At 37.4% G+C, this 19,138-nt stretch overlaps 1 protein-coding gene and 1 long non-coding RNA gene across 2 annotated transcripts; both read left to right on the top strand.

The window, feature by feature from the left end:
* The first annotated feature begins 2,373 nt into the window (after positions 1-2,373).
* On the top strand, positions 2,374-3,842 carry LOC143121225 (uncharacterized). The gene is made up of 3 exons (XR_012986443.1): positions 2,374-3,441; positions 3,528-3,668; positions 3,803-3,842. It is a non-coding gene; the product is annotated as an uncharacterized LOC143121225 (long non-coding RNA).
* A 12-nt stretch (positions 3,843-3,854) lies between these two features.
* LOC143121386 (uncharacterized) lies at positions 3,855-6,899 on the top strand. The gene is made up of 8 exons (XM_076281745.1): positions 3,855-3,939; positions 4,149-4,285; positions 4,380-4,473; positions 4,618-4,717; positions 4,819-5,078; positions 5,191-5,377; positions 5,920-6,047; positions 6,141-6,899. Exons 2-8 carry the CDS (start codon positions 4,245-4,247, stop codon positions 6,456-6,458), a joined length of 1,128 nt encoding a protein of 375 aa, XP_076137860.1. The 5' UTR covers positions 3,855-3,939; positions 4,149-4,244; the 3' UTR covers positions 6,459-6,899.
* Positions 6,900-19,138: the final 12,239 nt, after the last annotated feature.

The following is a 19,138-nucleotide window of genomic DNA, read 5'->3' as shown; positions in this document are numbered from 1 at the left end:
GCCAGGTAAACACAGGCAGAACGTAGTATCTACACTTACTGCAGTTAGCCTCGGTATTAGGTTGGATTTCGTAGTTACTGCAAATTTCACATAGTGATTTCTCTAAAACGGGACCCAGTTGGACCAAGAGCTTTTGTCACAAGACAAAGGAGGTGTTATGAAGCCCTTTTTCAGTCTAAACTCAATTTTGACCAAATATGTAGTTACACTTTGCCTTTGTAGGGCAGTATGGTAGGGACACTTTTTTTTAAAGATCTTAATGCTTTTAAATCTTACATTTGTCTATGTATGTCATTATGTTAAACACTGGTAAATAATAAACCATAGCAGGGTTATTAGGCTATTTATCTGTCTTTTACGGGTGTCAGGTAGGGGCCTATTCAGTTGTGATTTCAACCAACCACGATCTGTCCCTGCTACGTCTGTGGTGCATTACCAGAGAAAATGTATATACACCAAGCATGTCATAGGACAGCGATCCTCACTATTTTTTTCACAAGAGCCACATCGGCAGTGCAAAATCAAAAGGAGAGCCACTTTTACGACAACATACTAAGTCACCTTTGCAAATGTGCATTTCTGCATATAAATGGGACATCCCACAAAAAAGAAATGACACAGATACATTTTCATTTAAGACCAGATTTACTTTAATACTGGGATGAGCGGAAGCTGGCATGCATGTCCTTGACTTTCTTCATGCTGTATTTTTAGTATTAGTAGTAGGCTAGCATTTGACAATACTCCCTTTAAGGAAGCACCATTAAGGCTTAATAACTTCCTTTTACCTTCATTACTGTATTTGGGTGAAGGGGGAAGTATAATTCAGATGTTTGCGTTTTTGTAGTGCAAAGCACATTTGAAAAAATGTATTGACCGTTACCACATACAGTGGGTCCCATTTAGAAGTGGCCACTTCATTCGCGCTTTCCGTGATTTATGTGATTTATGCAGCTGCATGAAATGTGATTTATGTGATGTATGCAGCTGCATGAAATGTATTACAACTTATCGCCACAAGATGGCAGTTTAAGTCCGCTGTAGCATTGTAAACAGGGCAGCGGATTGCATTCAAAGGCGTTGCAGTGGCAGTGAGATACTGTAAGTTAAGCAGAACGAAACTTAAGATCACCTCGTTAAATTCATACAGTACACTAAGCTAAATCAGAGGCTACTTTTGTTTTTATCAACCTGGGGCCAGAGATGATGGCCTTTGACGAACAGTTTAGGCCTACTCAAAATTAGGAAAACCAAATTTACTATGCGAGCCACCAATTATAGCTTGACGAGCCACATGTGGCTTGCGAGCCGCGCAATGAGTAACGCTGTCATAGGACAATCACAGGAACATTTGGATTTTGAAAGTAGCACTAAGGGAGACGTAGCCTACGCAAGAAAGTGAAAGGGGTAGCACTTCCTGCATAACCCCACCGAATCATTTAATCCAAGCCACAACTGGGAAGATATGCTGCTCATACACTGTTCAGTAAAGTCAACCTTATCAATTAAAAGTGGCATGATATTCTTTAGCGATGGGTAACTTAGGCTGTGCAGACGCACTACCTAGCACGAAGGACAAATTGACAACGGGCTTGCTATTCCGGTTTAACATCGTGTGAAAGCACAAATGCGTTTTACAAACGTTAAGTTACCCTGATCAAGTACAGTAGGCTACACTGATTTTAGTCTTTCTTAAAGATATCGAGTGCAGCCATCAACACATCGCAGGCTAAGCCCAAATGGACAGCAGCGATGACCGAATTTAACAGAGCTGTATAATGGGCAAAGATAGTTCATAAACCGTTTCTGGTATGAGTTTACGCAATCATAGTAAGCAGCTAGCCTTACCTAGGCCTACAAAACACTACAAAACAAACACTATCACCTAATTTAAGTTAATTCGCTCACCTGATACAGCCATGGCTTCCCGACGCCCTTCTCATGACATGCTGTGCCTGTGACTAACGTTAGAGTGAGTGACTCGTAGCGCATTTCCGTTGTTTCTGGCACATTTGTGACTTTGTTTTCTCAAAATTTTCGACTTTTTATCTCGAAAATTTTGACTTTTTTTCTCAGAAATTTTGACTTTAATCTTAGAAATTATTTCTGACTTTTTTCTCAGAAATTTTGACTTTTATTCTCAAAATTTTCGACTTTTTATCTCGAAAATTTTGACTTTTTTTCTCAGAAATTTTGACTTTAATCTCAGAAATTATTTCTGACTTTTTTCTCAGAAATTTTGACTTTGATTCTCGAAAATTTTGACTTTTATCTCGAAAATTTTGACTTTTATCTCAGAATTTTCAAAAATATTTTCTCTTCATGTGGCCCTAATACGCTTCCGTAGTCTCCTAATCACATATTAAACGAAAAATTCACGTTATTTGAATAGAATTCGCATGATATAATGACGTTGCATTAATGTTAATCTTATACTCCGGCTTTGTCTTTGGTCTTAAAATAACAGATTTTGAAGTGCTTAACGTTAACGTTACCAATGCGACTTGATGGCTAACATTTGTTGCGGTGCAACAGTCCACCACAGGAAAATTATCTAGAAGAGCTAATGTAAGATTATATTTGTTATGTTACATCACATGTAGCGACAAGTTAATGCAGCCTAATTTAATAGTCCTTCAATAAATCCCCCATGTTGTAATGTAATGTTGTAATATGAGGCAAGCAAGCTAGTTGCTAACTAGACAGAACTAGCATTAACGGTAGAGATAACGTGTAACGTTAGAGGGGTGATCAGATCCTGTTTGTCAACATTCATGGTTTAGCAAAGGCTGCACATGAAGGGAGTTAGTTATAATAGCAAACGTTAGCTGTATTTTAAACTAAAAGCTCGGGCTGTCACGTAAGTTTAATGTTGAAGTAGTTTGACATTAGGCAAACTACGTCTTATTAGACCAAGCCAGTCGAGGTAATCATAACCTTGTGATCCTACATTATGGAGGGATGGTGATTTTGAAAATAGCAACGCCTGCATGTGTGGGCAGTAGACTATAAATTAGCAGCTAGCTAAATTAATGTTAGTTTGACTAGCGACACGTGTACCGTCTAACGTTAGCACAATATGGTTCAACACGTGCTGACAACTCGCATGTATTCGGCTTATTGATCGTTTATTGTCAATTTTTGTAACGTTTTAGACAGCTTTATAAGTTGGTAGCATTAAAGTTAAGTCAATTGTGCAAAGTAACCCCTCCTACTTAAAATATCTATGCTTGAATTGATTTACCACATACAAATTGCCTTTGCTACTGAGTTCTGTGCATGCATGAGCACATAGTTTAACATGTTTAATGTATGCGAACTTGTATGGACTAACCTTAATGCTGTTTTCTGCAGGAAGGATGCTACTTAAAGCAAAACTTGGAGGTGTCCAGAAGTTTGTAAGAATAACAGAGCTTGATCTTACAGTGTTTCTGAGTGCAGGTAAGAAATGTGTACCGGTAGTTAGTGTTCATTAGCTCATTGGATTAATCTGTCTGCTAACACAAGCTTTTGTGCTCATTTCTTAGCATTTGCTAAATTTGGTGTCCCACCTGTAATGGAAGGTGTGAAGGTTTTTGACAGTTCTGGGACCGAAGTGGATGAGGATGTTTTTGAGGATATAGTAAATGATCCCTCAACTGGGGTGTTAACCATCAAATATGATACAGGTTTGTTTCAGATAAAATGGCTATCTGTATTTAAATGGAAATACTTGTGTAGTGTAATGCAATGTTTGCGTTGTTCATGAGATGAATGTATAAGGGAAATGTTTCCCCCCTTTTTTTTGTTCAATTTTTGACAGAGTCTGTCTCCAGTGTGGCTTCTGAGTATTCCCAACCATCCCTTAATTCATCCCTTAATTCGGACTCACAGGAGACGGTCATCATTTCAGATAGCCCTTCCAGAAAACGCCAGAGGCTGGATGCAGAAGCTAAGCAAGTAAGGGTTGACACACAGATATCACTGCTTGCTTGTGAAGTATCTGAATCTTTTCTTGTATCAGTTAATTTTGACATAAAACAGTGTTTCATATAACATCATAAACATATTGTTGAAGTCATATTGCTTTATTTCCTGCAGTTATATTAATTTTGAATTGCAATGGATATATCCCTAACAAGTTGAATTGTTTTGTATTGTGTTTGAAGTTGGTAGAATCCATTCTTTCTAAGAAACCTGGTGGAGAACGTATAGTAAATGAATACAACCGAACCAAGTCCTTGACGGATGAAACCAGAAGGAAAATGGTGAACATGCTGGCAGCTGATATGACAGAGAGGAATGGGTAATTTGCTAAATGTTTTTAGTTAGCTCTTGTGTTGTCATTGTAGCTTCAGTTCAGATTGATATCTAACACATTCTTTCCTTCATTGTTGTAGTACATCACCACCCAGACAGGTGAAAGAAAAGTATGCCAGAGGAATTGTGACCGTATTCCCGTACCTCGGTGATCCATTCTCTAAGAATGGCTATGTAAGTTACATTCAGTTGGTTGTGGTAAATGCTAAACATTGAATGAAACAGTTACATGTTTTAAATTCAGTGTGTTAACCATTTTCCACTTTCAAAACCTACTAATGAGGAAATATGATTTATGGTATCCTTTTATCCTTCAAGGAGCACTATTATGATGGTGAGAGTGGCACTGGATACCTTGCTTGGAGGATTAAAACGATTCAGAGAGGCACTGCTAAAGACAGACGAGCATCTTTTGGAGGTAACTTTAAAAAGATAATATTGTAGAAATGTAATGACCAAACCTGTTGGACAATCACACGTTATAGAAATGATATGTCTACACTTTCCCTAATTGCGTAGATTCAGCAGAAGGACCATCAGGTAAAGACATTTCTGGAGGACCAACTGTCAGACGAGAGCCCCAATACATACCGGAGACTAGCCTGAGTGAAGATCAGTGCAAGGAAGCAATCTCGCTGATGAAACACTTGACGGATGAGGACACCGTGATGAAAAAAATGAAGTTGACGTTTGCCTATCGCCACAACTTGGTCCTCAACCCCCAGCAGTCAAACAACTTACTGTCAGATTTCCCACATTTCAAAGACGTCAAAGGCTTGGTAATTATCTTGGCACAATATAAAATATTTTTGAGCAGTAGACTAGTATTGAAACTAGAATAACCTGCTGCTATTAACTTCTAAATACTTCTGAAATTGTCCCAAAATCCAGATTGAACAGGATTTTGTTCTGATGTTTGGAGAGGATGTATCAGGCAAGCTTCTGGAGCGGTGGCCAACCACATTTAAGAAAAAGATCATCAAAGAGTGCAGAAAGCTTCCGTCCATCAGTGAAGTTGAAGAACTCCTGCTGGCCGCTGATCCTCTTGAGGATGGCACTGAAGTGGATTTTGACTCTGGTAAGTTTCTTTTAAGGTGCTGTTGAATGGTAGCCTGGAAAATCCAGACCCTGGTAATCTAGAAAGATTAAGGGTCTGGCCACGAACAATGTAATGGCCCAACTTGAGGGGTGGCACTGCATGCAATTGGATAACACTAGACCAATGTTTACTCTGAATGATTTCGGACTTTGACGCAATTGGATAACACTAGACCAATGTTTACTGACCTCCAACGTTGCAGTGCTGTCGTCATCAGTTTAGCTCGCCTCTGGCCAGCATATATCAGATACGCCGATTTGATTGGTTCCCCGGGATGCAAGGGGTAAAAGTAACATGTATCATTGCTCATTGCCAGAGTGTCTCGCAGAGGCAATTCCATTGTGCTCTCGCGAGAATTCTGGATTTCCAGGGTAGTTGTACGGCACAATAAATATTAACAGTACACACTCACAGTTATATTGCACAGTCCCTCTTAGATGTCAATAGATGCATAGATGTTAATATTGCACCTTCCCCTAGAACTCTTAATTTACCTTAATTGAAACCTGTGCTATTTACAGGTTGGGACAGTGATCTGGCATCAATTTTACTGCTGCTACATCTAATTCCACCGACGGCGCAGGGTCGGAAGAGACCAGGGAAAGTGGCGGCCTCCCAAGCAGAAAAACATCTTGTTGTTTTCAAGAAGGTGTGTATACATTATTATTCATGACAAGAGGTTTATGATATTATTACAGACATAATATTCTAATTGCCACTCCATGTGTATTTGTCTTCTCAGAGTGGAACAAGTGTCCAAGAACATCTCGATGCCATCAGGACCAGCACTCAGCCCTATCTCCTGGCGGTCGGACCGAAGAAGAGTGAGCTCCACCAATTCTTCATAGTCCTCGACCAGAACGCCATACCATGCAGGTCCACCTCGTCCCTCGGTGCCTTCGATGAACTCTTCAAGGCACATTTTGTCTTTGGTACTTTGTACAACTCGATGCTGCACAACATGTTTGTTTTTATTCAGACTACAGTGTACAACATTGATGTTGGCAAAGTCAAAGAGAGTCCTCGTGTAGCTGAAATTAGGGCAAGACTGCTTCGATAGGGCAAGACTGCTTCGATAGAACTGAGTGCTGGTTGTGAATACTTCTTGTCTACTTCTTGTTCTATTTCTTCATAATGAAGTGGTTTTGTTTGTGATGCTGGCTTGGATGGTTCAAATATGCTTGTTAGGTGTTTATTTACTTGTTAGTGGTTATTTTTTGGAGAGGAAAACCTTTGTCTGAGGTGTGTTCTTCAGACTGGATGCATTGTTTGATACATTTTCTGGTTTTAGTAAACATTTAAACACCAAACACACAGACAGTATTGAGCAGCAAGTTGACACTGATGTCCGTATAAACAGTTATGGAAAGGCAGTGACGACTAATGTAGATGAGTCGTGTATTAGGAGATCTTCAGTAATGATAGAGGTGAAAGTTGCTGATCTTGAAAGTGGTCAAGAGATTGCTTCCAAATTTGGAAGGGGTGTGTGTGGATGTGTGTGCATGCGTTCGTGCATGTGCCTTCCTGTGTGTGAGTGTGCGTGCATGCATTCATTCATGCGTGTCTTTTTGTGCCTGCATGTGTGTATTTGTGTGTGTCTTTATCTTTATGTGTGTGTGTGTCTATGTGTTTGTGTGTGCGTGTTTGTCTTTATGTGTGTGTGCGTGCGTGTGTGTGTATGTGTTTGTGTGTCTGTGTGTGTGTGTGTGTGCGCGCATGCATGTGTGTATGTTTCTATGTGTGCGTGCGTGTGCTTCCGAATTTGGAACTTCTTTGTCAACCAGTGTTTTCATGGTACAGAATACTGTCCTGACTCAGTATTGCGTAACATTTGAGATGCTGTTTTTTTTTTTTTTGTAAAATTGCTGTGTGATGTGTTACTTTGTGGACAACTGATGTAAATAATAATAATTACCATGCATTCAAGGCTGCATCCAGAAAGAGTTTAAAAAAGAGTGACTTTTTATGCGATTATATGTTGAGAAGTAAAATAAAGCTGTAATGTATTATGTGATTGTCATTTTTATCTATTTCATGTTATGTTTGTAACTTCGATTGTTTGGATAAATGTGTCTTTTAGTTAAAGGTGCTCTAAACGATGCTGGATAACGTCACTTCTGTTGACGTTCAAAGAAAACAGAAAGCTAGTTCGCTAATTCCTCCCCCTCCATCCCGTGCAATTGAAACTCCTAAACGCATCTCGTTGGTGATTTGCTGTAACAGTTTGTTATGTTTTTTTATGGGCTAGGTTTGCCCAGGTTGTTTTTGGTGCCGCGGCTGTCCACAGAGATGGCGTTTACAGTGTACAGTGTATTCAGGACACAGGCAGCTAGCGGATGGTGAGGTGATGTTTGCTGTAAGTGACAAAATGTTTTAGCCTAAAAAACGTGTGGCATCCCTTAAAGCACCTTTAAACACCACAGAGACCTATTTTAACAAATAGTGGTGATTTTCATTGACAGTGTTAAATGCACAACAATGCAGTGTTATTGAACATATAAATTAAACTCATATTAGAGCTGGTTTGACATTATAACAGAGTAAATTATCAACACTCTTAAGAATTAAATTTACTCTCCATAGAGTTATTTAACATGTAGTGTTGACTCTAAATAACACTATATAGTGTACAGCAGTGTTAATTCTTAACTCTAGCTATAGTAAATAATCAACACTCTTAAGAATTAAATTTACTCTCCATAGAGTTATTTAACATGTAGTGTTGACTTTAAATAACACTATATAGTGTACACCAGTGTTAATTCTTAACTCTAGTTATAGTAAATAATCAACACTCTTAAGAATTAAAGTTACTCTCCATAGAGTTATTTAACATGTAGTGTTGACTTTAAATAACACTATATAGTGTACACCAGTGTTAATTCTTAACTCTCTTTAGAGTACATTTTACTCTAATATTTTAACACTTGAGTTTAACACCAGTTTGGAGTAGGACCAAATACACTCTGAAATAGTGTTAAATTCAACTCTTTAGGTGTTAATTTGACACAGCTAAATTTACTGTGTGGTGCTAGGGCTCAGTAGTGTTTGTAAGTGATATCAAGTGACCTAGAGAGGGCTGAAATGTGGTCAGTTCAGAGATGCTTGTAATCCGGCAGAAAGAAAAAAATATATTCTAGCCTCTGTAACTCCGTGTCAGTACATACACACAGTTATTTTGACTGTTTCCTACAAAAACTACAGGTTTCTCAGCTTTCTATAGAGGTCAAACATTTGATGGTAGGCTCCAAAAGAGGTGAACAATGCCCTTGTAAATACAATGTAAGTTTGTTTACCTTAAAATAAGGGGTCAAGCTCATTTTGATGCTACTGATCTAAAATACGTATGTAGAATAGCATGTCTGACGCTGCCAATGCATGGCTTCTATCAAGGGTAGCATGATTCAGACAAATTGATATAAAAGTAGAAAATGCCCCTGACTCTATGTGTGTTTGTGAGTGCTTTGGGGTGCAAGATGGCCTATTTGATGGGTAAAATATTGGCATTGTGTCTTCTACAGTCTGTGTCCAATTTACTTTATCTAACCAAATTAAGCGCAGAATGGAGTTTTTTTGTAAAGGAATGCGACCCGATGCATTACTGCACCGTCCCAGCAGGTGGCAGCAGTGTTCTGAACCACAGAGCAATACGGCTCTGGATAACCAGCGGTACAAACAAGAGACATCAAACCAAGTTCCGTGGAGCTAGCGACAGTAAGCGACAGTACGCGACAATAGCGGGCAATATGGCGGCGAAAAGCGTCAAAATAAAGGTACAGACGAACGATCAGATAAAGTAGGTTAAAATTCGGTTTTCAGAGTATTTTTCAAAGGTTTACACGAAATGTAAACATGTTGCTGAAACTTAGCCTATGTAAATGCATGTGCAAATGTTGTAATTGTAGCAGAATTGTCTTGCTAACATCCTTGAAATTGAACGGAAGTGATCTCACGCAACACCTTTCTCAAACCAGAGCCCGTCTACGGACATTCTCTGGACAAACGTCTCCATATCCTGATGTAGGCTACTATTAAAAGAGAAGGGAACAAAAACAAACGTAGAAAAGGGGGATAATAATGTACTATACATTGGTTTAAAGTTAATGTTTTTATACGATTATACTTTGCATTAATATAATTGTGGAAGGATTACCTTTTTCATTAACAAGACCTAAAATAACATATTATCAAATAACACTTAGTTCAAACTTAGGGTGGTAGGCTAAAATGGACTCCTTGTACTTTCAGAATAGATATTTATGCCAAATTTGTCTTTATAGGTATATGCCATACTAACTCTGTACGGACTCATGGCCTACCCTAGGCCTGTCATACTATACACAATACTATTGAACTTTAAATTGTGTGGCTATGGAAACAATAAGTTGTGCATATTTAAAAGGGGGTAAAATGGACTCCTTATAACATATACTTTCAGAATACACATAGATATTTATACCAAGTTCGCCTTTGTAGTACCAGGCAATACCAAGTCTGTACCAAGTCATAGGCCTTCTATTGACACACACTGTTGAACTTCAAATTGTGTGGCTGTGAAAACAATAAGTTGTGCAAATGTAAAAGGGGAGTAAATTAAATCCTTATAACATGTACTTTCAGAATAAGATATTTATACCAAGTTCGCCTTTGTAGGTACCAGGCCATACTAACTCTGTACCGAGTCATATACTTTAGGCCTGTCATTGGCACGATGTTGAACTTCAAATTGTGTGGCTGTGAAAACAATAAGTTGCGCATATGTAAAAGGGGGGTGAAATGGAATCCTTATAACATGTACTTTCAGAATATATAGAGATATTTATACCAAATTTGCCTTTGTAGGTACCAGGCCATACTAAGTGTGTACCGAGTCATATACTATGTCTGCCATTGACATACACTGTTGAACTTCAAATTGTGTGGCTGTGAAAACAATAAGTTGTGCATATGTAAAAGTGGGGTGAAATGAAATCATTATAACATGTACTTTCAGAACACATATAGATGTTTATACCAAATTCGCCTTTGTGAGTACCAGGCCATACTACCTCTGTACCAAGTCATATCCTATGTCTACCATTGACATACACTGTTGAATTCAAATTGTGTGGCTGTGAAAACAATAAGTTGTGCATATGTAAAAGGGGGGTGAAATGAAATCATTATAACATGTACTTTCAGGATACATATAGATGTTTATACCAAATTCGCCCTTGTGAGTACCAGGCCATACTACCTCTGTACCAAGTCATATACTATGTCTACCATTGACATACACTGTTGAATTCAAATTGTGTATATATAGATATTTATACCAAGTTCGCCTTTGTAGGTACCAGGCCATACTAAGTGTGTACCGAGTCATATACTATGTCTGCCATTGACATACACTGTTGAACTTCAAATTGTGTGGCTGTGAAAATAATAAGTTGTGCATATGTAAAAGGGGGGGTGAAATGAAATCCTTATAACATGTACTTTCAGAATATATATATAGATATGTATACCAAGTTCACCTTTGTAGGTACCAGGCCATGCTAAGTCTGTACCAAGTCACATACTAGGCCTATCATTGCCACATAGGCTACTGTTGTGGCTGTGAAAATAATCACTTGTGAATATTTAAAAGGGGGGTAAAATGGAATCCTTATAACATGTACTTTCAGGAAATACGATATGTTTGTAAAACCAAATATAAGATACATATAGATGTGTATGTAAAACCAAATTGAAGGCACCAAAACAGATACAGAAATACATGTGTAATGTTCAAATATTTACAAAAAGAAATATGTACAAATATAGAATAAAAAATAAATGGCCTGCATATGCAAATAATTGTCTTGACCTTGTGGCTTGGTTTTCACTTTGACATACAAGTTGTAGAAGCATCTCAAGGACCATTGATAGATGAGGATGCACCAGAGCTCAATTGCAAGCGTCATAACAAAGGGTCTGAATACTTATGTAAATGATATATTTCAGTCTTTTATTTATTATACATTTACAAAACACTTAAAACACCTGATTTTTTTCTGGAGTATTGTGTGTAGTTTTATGAGAGAAAAAAATTGAAGATGAGTCTGAAGCATAAGAAAATGTGTAAAACTTGAAAGGGTCTGAAAACGTTCTGGTTTGTTGGTTGCACTGTATAGGACTGAAAGATTAAAAGAGAAAAACAGATGAGTGTTCAGGAAGACAGGCCTGTTTAGTTGAAAGCCCACTCACCACGTCAAGGTACAGGCCACAAGTGGGATGTTAGTATGACAGGACAAGACAAGAGGACAAGGTTAGTAAAACACATATATAAATAGAAAGTAATAAAAGACAGTAAAAAGGTACATAAATGACAATTATACATGCTAGTTTCCATGCCCCTTCATGAAATGTTCTATAATGTATCCCTTTATAACCTCCTCTACTACTGTTCAAAGTAAGGGGATGCAAACTTTTTCTTGGACAAATAAACAATGATAAACAATGACAGACAAACGTCACAAGGACATAACATAAATAAGGACAATAATAAATAAATAAATACACATACATACATATGGACATACATTACCTTAGTGACAGCAGGGGTGTCATTTCACAAGGACCTCAGCAGGAGCCAGTGCAAAACACTGCAATATTCACACAATGTCACAATTAAACACAACACACACAATTATCACACACACACACATACATATTGCAAATTGCCACAGTTTGGATATTGCACATTGTCCCACATCAAATATTGCACACTTCTCCAATAAATATTATGAATAAGTATAAGTTATATATTATAATTACAATAATACATATTCATCAATAAATAAATAAATAAATACAAACCCCAATATATCCAGGAAAAATATTACAGTATCACCTGGTGACTTAATTCATACTCTAAAATCCTCCGCATATTGCTACTGCAAAATTTGTTTAAATTTGTTTGAAAAAGAAAAGATTTAACAAAAAAACAAACATACACTCCACAGTTTATGCTATCAGACTGTTTTATAAATGTTGGGCATTTATGATAAAATTCATATCTAAATACAAGATTCACCAGCTTCCCATGGATCGCTAGATACTGTAACAATAGGTATCTCTGCAATGTTGGCATTATTTTTATCATTTCATAATCAAATGTTTTGATTGAGTCAAATACTTTTGCTGTTACAGTTATTTCATTATTTTGGGGGTGTTGTTCAATCAGCTCCAAAATCATAACAGCCCAATGCATGTTGTTAAAATTTACTGGAATCACTACTGTGTGGTAGCGCCACCAATTATTTTCAGGCTTATATATTTTTGGTAATACATTGATGTCAGGGCAAAATACACTTTTTAAACACTGACTTATAAATGTCGATGGGACCATTAAAATGTCATTTGTTGTCAGTTTTGCTTGGAGCATTTTCATATAAATGTCTATTATTTTATCATCTAGCCATTCACTACTTCTAATCACGTTCATATCCTTCTCTGTCATATGAGGCAAGTTAACATCTCCTTGAGGAATCCATTCTTGAATTTCAAATGGTTCATGACTACCACACTGTTTATTACATATGTGTTGTTCCTCATATAAACGGCATATATTAATCTGTTCAGTGGTCTCCACACAGTATTCAACTAAAAAGAATACGGGATTAAGTTGTATTAAATTGGCAATTTCTGTTTGTTTGTCTGAAACACAATCAAAACTTAACAACTGTATAAAAGGTTTTTCTGAGAGAGATACCAAAAGGGATGCCAGTGAATACTTGTAAATGCCAAAAACTGTGTCAAGTGTAAGATGTAATGGGAGGCTTTTGGGGTTATCTGCTAATATGAGAAGTGACTGTGGCAAATGAATCAGCAAAGTTTCTGACACAGTATTCTCTCCACATGATTTGCAATTGTCTGTTTCATTTCTATTTTTTTTATTTAAAGCTTGATTAGTTAAAAAGTGTTTTATTGCCTCTTCTGAAATATCTAAAGGTAATGACATTAGAATTTTGTTTGTGCGGTTACTTCTCTCATTTTCTGCACACCTGATACAATTAAATAATGATAAGCAGTGAGCATACAGCAAATCATTGGCTAAAAAGTTTGCCTGCAGGTATTTATCTACAAATGTTTTAATTAACACTACAGCTTCATTTTTAGTAACTTGACTTTCAAGTTCATAATGTTCACATAAAGAGATGTCTTCAATTGCTTTCTGTGAAACTTGAAAGTCAGGGCTACGTTTCTTTTTATAGGCGGAGGAAAGTATTTTTTGACACTGCTTCACGGCTCTTGTTTGTTTAAAGAATTGCAGTATTGGTGTGCTCCCACTACCTTTAGCTATTTCTGGGATACCCCCCGGTTGCCTACTATTTTTATTAATGCTGAATAACTTTGTGCTCTCTTTTGGGGGTTTTTGAAATGTATTCTGAAGGTGCTTGGGTACGCTTTTTTTCTTGTTCCATGATTCCTCGGGTTCCTGTATGTCTCTTAATCTTTTCATCCTTTTCAGTTTGATTTTCTCGCAGAAGTCTCTCTCACGTGCTTTATATAATTTATATAGTTCCTGGATGCATTCATCAGTTCTAAGTTTTTTGTTATTCAAAAACAATGTTTTAGTATTTTTAAATGTGACTTCTGAAATCGAAGTGGTTTTATCTAGATTTTTATTGCGGAACCTTTCCATCTTTGATAAATGAACCTGAACCATATCTGACCAAATTGGAATTACCGGTAGAAAATTATTAAATAATTTCTCGAGTAACATAGGGCCAAAGTAAGGTTTTTTTTCTGTGCTTTTTATAGAGGTCGGCTGTTTCCGCGCTTCGTTGCATATTTGATTAAAATAACGAAGAAATGGGGATTGATGTGTGACTATCTCAAAAATGTCCCCTGATAGGCTTTCATCTTTTCCCTCAAAATCTTCAGACCCTAAACTCTTAACTTTTTCCTCTAAATTGGCTGTACTTTTCTCTACCACGTCTGAGTACACTCTGCTCTCCAAGACCATACAGATATCAAAAATTAAGTTTTTTGCTTCAGCAAGCGATTTAGCATTTATTAAAAGACTAAACATATACATACCAATCCTATATCTTTTGTCTTTTCCATTATATTGCTTTTTGCAGATCTCACTGGCTTGACGCATTAAATGACTTTTACAAGACCGTATGACACAAAAATCTAAATCAATTTCCTTTTGGGTTCCGTTAAGAATGTGCCAGCAGCGATTTAAATATGTTGACATTGTGTCCTTATTAAATACATTCATAGCAGCTTGCAAAAGTACCAGTGACCTGTCGCTATTGATTTGAATCGGTGTATTATTACAGCCAAACAACTTCATCTCAAAATGTCTAACTGTGTTTAAAAGTTGTTCTGCTGAACTCTGCGTATGGTCATCTGTTATCATAAAGGCAATTGGAGCAGACGCATGAGGAGTTGATGACGAACTAATGGTTATTTCGTAATATAAAATGCGCTTTTTATTTATTTCTGAGTTAATCATGCTCCCTGTGGCATCCCAGAATGCTGGGGACGACTCTGCTATCTCGTGCCAGAGTCTTATGCCACCTTCAGTAAAACAGATGACCCTAAATGGATAAAGTTGAATGCTTTGAATGAACCCTTTAATCTTTTCATTGGACATGTCATCTACCTCCATTTTATCTTTTAGAAGCTGCAGGGATTTAATTTCATCTATATATATATATTCTGACAGTACATGCTATAAGGATTCCATTTCACCCCCCTTTTACATATGCACAACTTATTGTTTTCACAGCCACACAATTTGAAGTTCAACAGTGTATGTCAATGGCAGACATAGTATATGACTCGGTACACACTTAGTATGGCCTGGCACTCACAAAGGCGAATTTGGTATAAACATCTATATATATTCTGAAAGTACATGTTATAAGGATTCCATTTCACCCCCCTTTTACATATGCACAACTTATTGTTTTCACAGCCACACAATTTGAAGTTCAACAGTGGCCAATGACAGGCCTATAGTATATGACTCGGTACAGAGTTAGTATGGCCTGGTACCTACAAAGGCGAATTTGGTATAAATATCTATATATATTCTGACAGTACATGCTATAAGGATTCCATTTCACCCCCCTTTTACATATGCACAACTTATTGTTTTCACAGCCACACAATTTGAAGTTCAACAGTGGCCAATGACAGGCCTATAGTCAGTGTTGGGGAGTAACGGAATACATGTACCGGCGTTACGTATTCAGAATACAAATTATGAGTAACTGTATTCCGATACAGTTACAAGTTAAATAGTTGGTATTTAGAATACAGTTACATTGTTGAAACCAATGGATTACATGACGATACTTCTCTGTTTCATAAGTTTATTCACTCTCTAAATAAATAAAGGCAACTCAGAAGCTCCTAAAAGCAATCTATGATTTCCATGTTTAAATCCAAGCCCCGCCGTCTTGCACTAGCCTCAAAACGCAGCCAGCGCGCATTATGGACGCGTCATCGGAGATCCTGAAATGACTGTTTGCACAGCAAATTAGGAGTAAAGCAAGTGGAGGTAACTCCTGTTCCTCACTGATCGCGGTTCCTGATGTCTGTTCAAAGGATATTTTCCCAAGTATTAATAGCTCAGGCTACTTCGGCCAATCGGTTACACAGTTTGCTAATCAATAAACAGAGCCTATAGTTCACGTGTTGATTTAGACCTAGGCCTACAATTAAACCAATCTCTAAAATAGGCACTGCATTCTAAGTTTTTTATTCTAACTTAAAATAGCTTTATGGATTATTTTGTTTTCTAATTAGATCTAGCCTACGTTTTAAAATGAATTATATGGTGGAGCCTCTGAAGAATTATTCTTGCGAGTAGGCTAGCATATTTTAACGTGCGGTTTTTGATTGTCATTACGCAATCACGTTCATTTTGAGAGCACTGATATACAGTAGCCTAGATAGTGTTTACATTTACAGGTCATTTGCGTTCCACCTGTCATATGCGCCCCTCACTTGTACTGGGTTGATGCCACCGAAAAATCTCACAGGCACTAATATATTTTCTGGCTACGCCCTTAGAGTAGCCTATTTATTTAGTTTGTTTTAATTAGCCTAGTCGCCTGCTGTACAGTAGTTTTAGTGGTCACCTTGCTATTTTAAAGTTGTATCAGGTAGCTTAGTTGACTTTACATTCTCCTATGTGGGCCTAACACTTCAGCCATTTGGAACAGAAGAACACACCAGAATAGGCCTGTTTAGTAGGCCTAAGCAGGATTTGATGGCCGCATTCCTACACTTATACAATCCAATTCAATGCGGAAGTAATCTAAGTATTCAGAATATGTTACTCAGATTGAGTAACGTAACGGAATACGTTACAGATTACATTTTTGGGCATGTATTCTGTATTCTGTAACGGAATACGTTTTGAAAGTAACCCTCCCAACACTGCCTATAGTATATGACTCGGTACAGAGTTAGTATGGCCTGGTACCTACAAAGGCGAATTTGGTATAAATATCTATATATATTCTGACAGTACATGCTATAAGGATTCCATTTCACCCCCCTTTTACATATGCACAACTTATTGTTTTCACAGCCACACAATTTGAAGTTCAACAGTGTATGTCAATGGCAGACATAGTATATGACTCGGTACACACTTAGTATGGCCTGGCACTCACAAAGGCGAATTTGGTATAAACATCTATATATATTCTGAAAGTACATGTTATAAGGATTCCATTTCACCCCCCTTTTACATATGCACAACTTATTGTTTTCACAGCCACACAATTTGAAGTTCAACAGTGGCCAATGACAGGCCTATAGTATATGACTCGGTACAGAGTTAGTATGGCCTGGTACCTACAAAGGCGAATTTGGTATAAATATCTATATATATTCTGACAGTACATGCTATAAGGATTCCATTTCACCCCCCTTTTACATATGCACAACTTATTGTTTTCACAGCCACACAATTTGAAGTTCAACAGTGTGCCAATGACAGGCCTAGTATATGACTCGGTACACACTTAGTATGGCTTGGCACTCACAAAGGCGAACTTGGTATAAACATCTATATATATTCTGAAAGTACATGTTATAAGGATTCCATTTCACCCCCCTTTTACATATGCACAACTTATTGTTTTCACAGCCACACAATTTGAAGTTCAACAGTGTATGTTAATGGCAGACATAGTACATGACTCGGGACACACTTAGTATGGCCTGGTACTCACAAAGGCGAACTTGGTATAAACATCTATATATATTCTGAAAGTACATGTTATAAGGATTCCATTTCACCCCCCTTTTACATATGCACAACTTATTGTTTTCACAGCCACACAATTTGAAGTTCAACAGTGTATGTCAATGGCAGACATAGTATATGACTCGGTACACACTTAGTATGGCCTGGTACCTACAAAGGCGAATTTGGTATAAATATCTATATATATTCTGAAAGTACATGTTATAAGGATTCCATTTCACCCCCCTTTTACATATGCACAACTTATTGTTTTCACAGCCACACAATTTGAAGTTCAACAGTGGCCAATGACAGGCCTATAGTATATGACTCGGTACAGAGTTAGTATGGCCTGGTACTTACAAAGGCGAATTTGGTATAAATATCTATATATATTCTGACAGTACATGCTATAAGGATTCCATTTCACCCCCCTTTTACATATGCACAACTTATTGTTTTCACAGCCACACAATTTGAAGTTCAACAGTGTGCCAATGACAGGCCTATAGTATATGACTCGGTACACACTTAGTATGGCCTGGCACTCACAAAGGCGAACTTGGTATAAACATCTATATATATTCTGAAAGTACATGTTATAAGGATTCCATTTCACCCCCCTTTTACATATGCACAACCTATTGTTTTCACAGCCACACAATTTGAAGTTCAACAGTGTATGTCAATGGCAGACATAGTATATGACTCGGTACACACTTAGTATGGCCTGGTACCTACAAAGGCGAATTTGGTATAAATATCTATATATATTCTGAAAGTACATGTTATAAGGATTCCATTTCACCCCCCTTTTACATATGCACAACTTATTGTTTTCACAGCCACACAATTTGAAGTTCAACAGTGGCCAATGACAGGCCTATAGTATATGACTCGGTACAGAGTTAGTATGGCCTGGTACCTACAAAGGCGAATTTGGTATAAATATCTATATATATTCTGACAGTACATGCTATAAGGATTCCATTTCACCCCCCTTTTACATATGCACAACTTATTGTTTTCACAGCCACACAATTTGAAGTTCAACAGTGTGCCAATGACAGGCCTATAGTATATGACTCGGTACACACTTAGTATGGCTTGGCACTCACAAAGGCGAACTTGGTATAAACATCTATATATATTCTGAAAGTACATGTTATAAGGATTCCATTTCACCCCCCTTTTACATATGCACAACTTATTGTTTTCACAGCCACACAATTTGAAGTTAAACAGTGTATGTCAATGGCAGACATAGTATATGACTCGGTACACACTTAGTATGGCCTGGTACCTACAAAGGCGAATTTGGTATAAATATCTATATATATTCTGAAAGTACATGTTATAAGGATTCCATTTCACCCCCCTTTTACATATGCACAACTTATTGTTTTCACAGCCACACAATTTGAAGTTCAACAGTGGCCAATGACAGGCCTATAGTATATGACTCGGTACAGAGTTAGTATGGCCTGGTACCTACA

Source organism: Alosa pseudoharengus, unplaced genomic scaffold (genome assembly GCF_046254945.1).
Source record: "Alosa pseudoharengus isolate Yale_2024_CS ecotype anadromous, Long Island Sound unplaced genomic scaffold, YU_APseudo_1.1 YU_APseudo_1.1_scf_13, whole genome shotgun sequence".
Classification (NCBI taxonomy): domain Eukaryota; kingdom Metazoa; phylum Chordata; class Actinopteri; order Clupeiformes; family Clupeidae; genus Alosa; species Alosa pseudoharengus.
Note: the sequence above shows the minus strand (reverse complement) of the source record. Positions and strands in the feature narration are given on the sequence as shown.

Bases quoted from the DNA above. Each gene is read 5' to 3' on its own strand.
- LOC143121386 (XM_076281745.1), top strand. From the start codon at position 4,245: ATGGTGAACATGCTGGCAGCTGATATGACAGAGAGGAATGG. The intron at 4,286-4,379 runs GTAATTTGCTAA...TCATTGTTGTAG, and splicing joins GATATGACAGAGAGGAATGG to TACATCACCACCCAGACAGG. The intron at 4,474-4,617 runs GTAAGTTACATT...TTATCCTTCAAG, and splicing joins CATTCTCTAAGAATGGCTAT to GAGCACTATTATGATGGTGA.